This window comes from Gadus chalcogrammus, chromosome 7, assembly GCF_026213295.1.
Source record: "Gadus chalcogrammus isolate NIFS_2021 chromosome 7, NIFS_Gcha_1.0, whole genome shotgun sequence".
NCBI lineage: Eukaryota > Metazoa > Chordata > Actinopteri > Gadiformes > Gadidae > Gadus > Gadus chalcogrammus.
In genome coordinates this window covers 31312324-31320519 of record NC_079418.1, presented here as the reverse complement: position 1 = coordinate 31320519, position 8196 = coordinate 31312324, and the positions used below count along the sequence as shown (strand labels likewise).

Genomic DNA, 8196 nt, shown 5'->3' with positions numbered 1-8196 from the left:
TTATGGAACCAAGGTTCTCAGGTTATAGAACCATGTTCCTCAAATTACAGAACAATTTTTCTCCAAGTTACAGAACCATAGTTCTCCAGATTAACGAAAGCTGTATGGGTGTTTGTGTGTTTGAGAGAGTGTGTGTGAGTGTGTGTCTGTCTGAGAGAGAGAGTCAGTGAGTGTCTAAAGGAGTGTGTGTGTGTGTGTGTGTGTGTGTGAGAGAGAGAGAGAGAGAGAGAGAGAGAGAGAGAGAGAGAGAGAGAGAGAGAGAGAGAGAGAGAGAGAGAGAGAGAGAGAGAGAGAGAGAGAGAGAGAGAGAGAGAGAGAGAGAGAGAGAGAGAGAGAGAGAGAGAGAGAGAGAGAGAGAGTGTGTAACAGAGAGTATGTGTGTGTGTGGGTGTCCAAGCATGTGTGTGTGTGCGTGTGTGTCTGAGCATGTGTGTGTGTGTGTGTGTGTCTGAGGGTGTGTGTGTGCGTGTGTGTGTGTCTGAGGGAGTGTGTGTGTGTGTGTGTGTGTGTGTGTGTGTGTGTGTGTGTGTGTGTGTGTGTGTGTGTGTGTGTGTGTGTGTGTGTCTGAGTGTGTGTGTGTGTGTGTGTGTGTGTGTGTGTGTGTGTGTGTGTGTGTCTGAGGGAGTGTGTGTGTGTGTGTGTGTGTGTGTGTGTGTGTGTGTGTGTGTGTGTGTCTGAGGGTGTGTGTGTGTGTGTGTGTGTGTGTGTGTGTGTGTGTGTGTGTGTGTGTGTGTGTCTGAGGGAGTGTGTGTGTGAGAGATCCAGAGGGGTATCCAATAGAGGATAATTTTAGCCTCTGTTCTGCTGACTGGACGAGCGTTGGAAACAGCCGGGGAGACTGACCCGGACTCACGGGAGGACCCAGCTGAAATGGCCACCAAAGGTAGGAACCACAACACCAGCACTCGGACTGGGTCAGGACCCCACCCTGTAGGTAGAACCGGGTAGAACCGGGTAGAACCAGGGAGCACCAGGACACACAGACGTTCCTGCATGACTTCCGTCCTGTTCTGTCTGCTCACGGTTTGATAGAGAGAGCACGGCCTGTAGCAGAGTCTCTCTCGAAGTAACATGCTCTGGCTCGCGTATGAATACCTTATACATATAAATACACAACGCTAGGAGTGTGGACTGATTGACTGGAGAGCGTGTTAATGATGTATGATGTACATTAATAATGTTACGTCCGTATTGTAATTAACACGTTGAGCAGGCTCTAGAATCTGGCAGAGCTTAGTGAAGGAAATAAGGGTTGTCATTCAGGCCAGTAGCTTATAATATACTGTGTATAAATATATCTGTGCGTGTGTGTATGTGTGTATGGTGTGTGTGTGTGTGTGTGTGCGCTCTGGTGAGTGTGCATGTGTGTGTTCCGGTGAGTGTGTAAGTGTGTGTAAGTGTGTTTGAACTTCGACTGGCTCTTTTAATTGTTTCGCTAACAGATCTGACATATCAAAAGTCTTGAGTTTTAAAGCTTTATACGTACATAGATTGAGTTGAGGTCATTCATCTCTGTGTTTCTGCTGGAAGAAATAAATTCTGTGTTGCTGAATGCGGAAAATAACTAGTACTGCTAGCAGTCATGAAAGGTATTTGCAGCCCAAAGTCACCGCCTTACCCCAGTAACGGACCTTTACCTGTGATTCGTGGTGAAACGTCAGTTGAATAAGTCTTCCTAAGTGATTTGGACTGAATCCGAGTCATGGTTTTACATGACATGCCGTTTTTTCGGTTTGATTTAGCGCCCCCTTCAGGCTAAGTGGTGCCTACCGTTTAACTCAGCACCTTTTGTAATTGACACACTGACGTCATCGATTGAGATATGGACATAAAGCATGCTCCCCACAGTTTTTAGGGAGACGTCCTCCGTGTTTACGACGAAATATTTTGCAAGTGTTTAGTTAAACCTACTTCAGTATTGAGTAACATGTAGGATTTGGCCCATGTAGACAGTGGCAGAACTGTTGGACTCCCAGCCGTATGAACGCCCTCTCATCGTTCTGCTGGCCAGTTAGTATCATCTGTGATTTAATAATGACCTGATGTCGATCTGAGGGCATCCTGACCCTTCAGAGGAGAGGCTTGTTGCCATGGCTTCTTCTGCTCCCATGAATGGTTGTGCTCACGTTGTGGTCTCAGTTGCGTTTTTGGTTTACTGGTACAGTATTTGTTATTTTACATTTAGCTTTATACAAAACAACGTGCTTCCTACTAGTATGATATATTTAATTGTATTTTTCTTTAACATGGGTTCCCGGTGTGTGTGAGTAGAGCTGGTGTACATCTAATTAATGTGTAGTGTTAACCTGTGAACTGTGTGTGTGTGTGCGTGTGTGCGTGCGTGCGTGCGTGTGTGTGTGCGTGTACGCCTGTGTGTGTGTGTGCGTGCGTGCGTGCGTGCGCGTGCGTCTGTACGCCTGTGTGTGTGCGTGCATGCGTGTGTTTGTTTGTGCGTGCGTGTGCGTGCGCGTGCGTGCGTCTGTACGCCTGTGTTTGTGCGTGCGTGCGTCTGTACGCCTGTGTTGGTGCGTGCGTGCGTCTGTACGCCTGTGTTTGTGCGTGCGTGCGTGTGCGTGCGTCTGTACGCCTGTGTTTGTGTGTGTGTGCGTGCGTGCGTGCGTGCGTGCGTGCGCGTGCGTGTGTGCGCGCGCGTGCGTGCAGCGGTAGACCTGCTGTACTGGCGCAGCCTCCCCCAGACCGGGGTGGTGTTCACAGGGCTGGTGGTGGTGCTGGCCAGCATGTTCCAGCTGAGCACCATCACCGTGCTGTCCCACCTGCTGCTGGCCCTGATGGGGTTGACCACCGCCCTCCGCCTCTACTACAAGCTGCTGGAGCTGCTGCGCTGGAACCCGGGCCTCCACCCCTTCCAGTGAGCGCCTCGGCGAAACATCTGTATCCTGTAGCGTTTATATCCCCTTTTATATATATATCGAACGCCATTCAAATCCTTTATGGATGGTTCCTGTATTGGGCGTCATATATACACCGTACAAAGCATCAGTAGGTGCGTTTCCATCCCCCTGATTTTATGCGAACTTTGAAGTATCGAATCACAAAACGGGGATGGAAACACCAAAATTCGCATAAAAATCCCCTAATTCGCAAAAAGGCTTATCCGCTCGCTTGAGGTGGTTTTTGAGAGATGCGAAAGAGAGTAAATTCGCAAAATGGGAGATGGAAACACACTTTTCGAATCAGCTGTGACGTAGCGAACTTTGAACACACAGGGCTGAGTCTTTCCGATTTCCGCATAACGACCAGCCATAGCAACCCTGCCGACATCAACGTGTAACGTCATCACCCTATTCCGCTGCAACCACTTGATGGAAACGCACCTAATTCGAATTACTTTTTGCAAACTTTCTAAAGATTCGCATCACCTTTTAGATGGAAACGCAGCTACTGACATCCTCAGGATTATGATTTAGGGCTTGGGTTAGTGTTTAGGACAGGGGTTAGTGTTTAGGGCTTGGGTTAGTGTTTAGGGCTGGGGTTAGTGTTTAGGGCTGGGGTTAGGGTTTAGGGCTGGGGTTAGTGTTTAGGGCTGGGGTTAGGGTCAGTGTTTAGGGTTAGGGTCAGTGTTTAGGACTGGGGTTAGGGTTAGTGGTTGGGGCTGGGATTAGTGGTTAGGGTTAGCGTTAGGGCTGGGGTTAGTGTTTAGGGCTTGGGTAAGGGTCAGTGTTTAGGGTTAGGGTCAGTGTTTAGGACAGGGGTTAGTGTTTAGGGCTTGGGTTAGTGTTTAGGGCTGGGGTTAGGGTTTAGGGCTGGGGTTAGTGTTTAGGGTTAGGGTCAGTGTTTAGGACTGGGGTTAGGGTTAGTGGTTGGGGCTGGGATTAGTGGTTAGGGTTAGCGTTAGGGCTGGGGTTAGTGTTAAGGGTTAGGGTTAGGGTTGGGGTTAGTGTGGTAAGAGGGGGTAAGAGCTTAAGGGTAAACGGTACCCCGGTGTGTGCTCAGGTCTCAGCTGGACGAGGACGGGACCCTGACGGACGAGGCCACGGTGGCCGTGGTGGAGGGCGCCGTGCTGCGCATCGCCTTCGCCCTCACCGAGCTCAAACGGCTCGTCTTCATCGGCAGCGTGGTCGACTCCATCAAGGTCAGAGGTCACCGCCGGCCCCGTGAACCCTTGACCAGCTGATGCCAGCTGCGGGGTCGAGACGTGCTGCTGTTTACTCCTGTTGTTGTTGTTGTTGTTGTTGACAGTTTGCCGTGTTCCTGTACCTGCTGACCCACGTGGGCGTGGCCACGAGCGGCCTCACGCTGGTCATGGCCTGTGAGTTTCAGCGGGCTTGGTTAGCGTTGACCCCGTCACTGACCCCTGGAATGACCCTAGCATTAGCCCTACTCTAACATCTAACCCTGGCAGTGGCCCTAGAACAGGGATCACCAACTCGACTGCCCTAAATGTAAAATGTAAAAGTAACCAACACAGGACCACATGAGGCGCCCGCAGGCCTGTTCTAAACATAGCACAACTCACTCTTTCCCACCTTTTTTAAGTGATTGTTGATAATTAATGTGAGGAATCATTAACATGATCAGTTTCTTCACATAGATGAGTATCATTAATCATTAAATAAACGTTAACCATGTTATAAACGGGACGAGTTGTAAAATGTGACATGCTATAAAAATGGTTTAACCTGTCACTCTTCATGTTGCAGGTGTGATCACTGCCTTCTCTGTGCCACTCCTCTACAGAAAGCAACAGGTGAGGTTTCAGAGGACCTGTTGGAGGACAGGTTAGAGGACCTGATAGAGGACCTGTTAGGGGACAGGTAGGCTCTGTGTCTGACCTGTCGTCTTCTGACCGCAGGTCCGGATAAGGAGGTTGTCTCGCTCCCTCCGTACCACCACCAAGAGGATCAAAACCATGTGAGGAATCCTGACAGACATGTCCTGAGTCAGACTGGGATCTTCTAGCACACCTGAATATCTATTGATTGTGTGTGTGTGTGTGTGTGTGTGTGTGTGTGTGTGTGTGTGTGTGTGTGTGTGTGTGTGTGTGTGTGTGTGTGTGTGTGTGTGTGTGTGTGTGTGTGTGTGTGTGTGTGTGTGCGTGCGTGTGTGTGTGTGTGTTTTGCAGGTTTATGAGCATGTACAGGAAGGTCATTCCCGCCTCTGCAGCTGCGTCTGACCACGCCCCCACGCCCCCTCCAACACCTGCAAGCCCCGCCCCCAAACAGAAGGCCAAGGCCAAGTAACAAGATGGAGGGGAAGACGATGAAGACGATGAAGTTCTGTCACCACACGAGGAACTCTGTGTTCTGTCTGGCGCAGGAAGTGTGTTCCTGTCGCCTATTCCTGTTGCGTCTTCTCTGTGTGTTCAAAGAGTCCTCCTGGTTTTATTTAAAGAGTCCGTCGGTAAAGTTTACAGCATTGTCACTCGTGACAGGAAATAGAGCGTATTCAGTTGGCGGCCATCTTGGGCAGTTGGGTGGCAAAAAGCTTCTAGAAACTACGAGGAAACCATGACAACTCAACGGAGAAGCCTTCTGAATTCATTCTCACAATAAACATAAGAAGTTGTCATGGTTTCCGAACATTGTAGATGGTTTACCCGCCCGATCGACCAAGATGGCCGCCGGTTGGTCTCTCTGCGATTTGTTCTGCTCCCCGGTGTCGCCGCTGAACCACCGAGGTGTCGTTTGGTCTTAAAGTCTTAAAGTTATTTATGTAAGGAGCAGCGAGAGCTCAGCGCTGCCACAGAATTATTTAGACCTCCTGAAGAAGCTAAATCAATTTATAACAATTAGAATTTATTCAGAACCGCCAACTCTCACACATTGAGGGTGAAACTTAATTCACCCTCTCACACGCACTCAGGCCGGACCTCCTATTTCTACCTAAAATAATGTGCTATATCACTATCACGCAAACTTATTCAATAATATAACTTTGTATGTAATCATATGATGCCAACTAAGGCTGTGGTCCCGTCATCTACTCAAAAAGTTGATGGCGCATCTACATTGCTCTGTACGGTAAAGCACATGGTGCCTTCCAGTGCACCTTGTAAACTCGTAAAGTCGAGTACATATAAAGACATATGTACTCGACTTGCCAAGAAAGTGGTTTGAAACGGGACCATTTCTTACACTATGTAGGCCGATAATTCATAGACAATTCAGAAAATAATTATCACATTTTCTTCTACCTACTTCATCATATTCTTATTGAACGTGTCTCCAGGAGACCTCTGTGATGATTTTCAAGTTGTTTTACTAATAATAATAATAATTCATTATATTTATATAGCGCTTTTCAATGACCCAAAGACGCTTACAGAAGGGGGGGACCTAACTCACCACCACCAGTGTGTAGCACCCACTTGGGTGATGCACGGCAGCCAATCTGCGCCAGAACGCTCACCACACACCAGCTTGAGGTGGAGAGTGAGGGAATTGATGAGTCAGCCAATTGTACTGTGTGACGTTTTAATAATTAGATGCTCAATCATATATATTTGTATAGGCCTATAAGCCTATGTATACGTATGTATGTATGCATGTATATATATGTGTATGTGTACATATACACACATAAATACACACACATATATATATACGTAAATATATATATATATATATATATATATATATATATATATATATACATATTATATATATATACACACACATATATAGTAAGGCAAACTTAGAGGTCAGAATAAGATGGAAGGAGAGAGGAACAGAAGGATTAGTACGTAAGTGTTGAACCAGAAAATTATGGAGTTTGTAGAAAACAATTAGGTTTGATTTTCTGAAAGCATTTTTTTTTATATATATAGTAATAAATGTGAATTAGGCATTTCTTTCACATGTAATATTAAAAGATGCTGTAGTAAAATGTGTTGAAAATCATCACAGAGGTATTATTTTGATTCGATTTTCTATATTTTTTTTATCTGCCTACATAGACATACTTATGTCAACACCTGCAGTCAAGTATATGTTTCAATAATTTAAAATAAGAAAGAAAAATATATCATTCCTGTTTTAAACCACTTTCTTGGCCATTCAAGTAGATATTCTAGTTGCCTTGGTGCACTGGAATGCGCCATGAAGTCACTTTACCGTACAAAGCAATGCGCAATCGCTTTGCTAGGTGTCGGGTGGTTATGGTTTGGGTGAGGATTAGTAGAATTTATGAAACAAGGGAATTAGGTGTGAACAGTCTTCTGCGCGTGGTAGTGACCCAGAAAGGAACCCAAACAAATATGACAGCCCTGGTTATAGTAAACATGATTCATTTTAGTTTTCGGCGCTTGGTGATGAGGTCGACTCCATAGAAATAGCAGACGCTCTTCCAGACAGATTAATAGTCACTGGGGTCACTGGAAAGTCTCACTGGTCAGGTAATTTCTTCATCTGGTCCGGGTATTTTTTATAAGCATATGAGCACCTTACCAGCCAATACCAACACTCTGCCAAACGAACCAATAGAAGAAATGGTCTTTAGGTTTTATTTCCATGTAGCTCCCGGTTTGTACTCAACAGTTAAGTTATGTTTGGGGTGTTGCATATTAATTCATAACTCATTATTTCCACTATAGGGCAGACATTAACCATTAACAAAGTCATGGGCATGTGTGAACTTTAAAATATGTGTGACTACGGTGGGGATCGACCGGTGCTTTCAGCTGGGAAACAGCCCCCCCCCCCCCCCCTTCATGTTTTAGTGTTATGTCATGTTGTTTTGTATTAACATTCACTATGTTGCTCCCAAATAAAGTTATCGACAAACGAAATTGGAGGTGCTGTGTGGTTTTAAATTAATATAATAGCCCACACATAATTGCATATTACACACATCTGTCAAGTATTATTTTTTTCATAAATGCATGAGGCTAGTAGTACCACATTCTAGTAAGCATAAAACTGATTTTATTGATTATGTTTTGGTCGTACTTACATTGAAGCAGTGGTAAGCCGATTTTTAATAGATGATTTATCAGTTTGATTCAGTGAAGGTTGCACTTCTAGGAACTGCCGCTAGATGGAATCGTTGGTCAACGTACAAATACCTAGTAACATGAAGACAGATTATTTATATAACGTTTATATACAAACACACATTTATTTTAACCTTTATCCTATCAATGACTGCATTCATATTTATTTATCAGTCAAAAATCAAATACCATTGAAAAAAATAACTATATATTGGAAGAACACAGAGATAGAGTTAATGGCTGGG

At 45.5% G+C, this 8196-nt stretch overlaps 1 protein-coding gene across 1 annotated transcript; it reads left to right on the top strand.

Annotated features, from left to right (window-relative positions):
• The first annotated feature begins 781 nt into the window (after positions 1-781).
• rtn2b (reticulon 2b) lies at positions 782-7747 on the top strand. The gene is made up of 7 exons (XM_056595658.1): positions 782-883; positions 2662-2869; positions 3955-4093; positions 4201-4270; positions 4662-4708; positions 4814-4872; positions 5084-7747. Exons 1-7 carry the CDS (start codon positions 871-873, stop codon positions 5199-5201), a joined length of 654 nt encoding a protein of 217 aa, XP_056451633.1. The 5' UTR covers positions 782-870; the 3' UTR covers positions 5202-7747.
• Positions 7748-8196: the final 449 nt, after the last annotated feature.

What these genes read in the sequence shown, in the direction of transcription:
- rtn2b (XM_056595658.1), top strand. An exon ending in CCGGGCCTCCACCCCTTCCA is followed by an intron (nt 2,870 to 3,954) that starts GTGAGCGCCTCG and finishes GTGTGTGCTCAG; the next exon opens with GTCTCAGCTGGACGAGGACG. An exon ending in ACCAAGAGGATCAAAACCAT is followed by an intron (nt 4,873 to 5,083) that starts GTGAGGAATCCT and finishes TGTGTTTTGCAG; the next exon opens with GTTTATGAGCATGTACAGGA.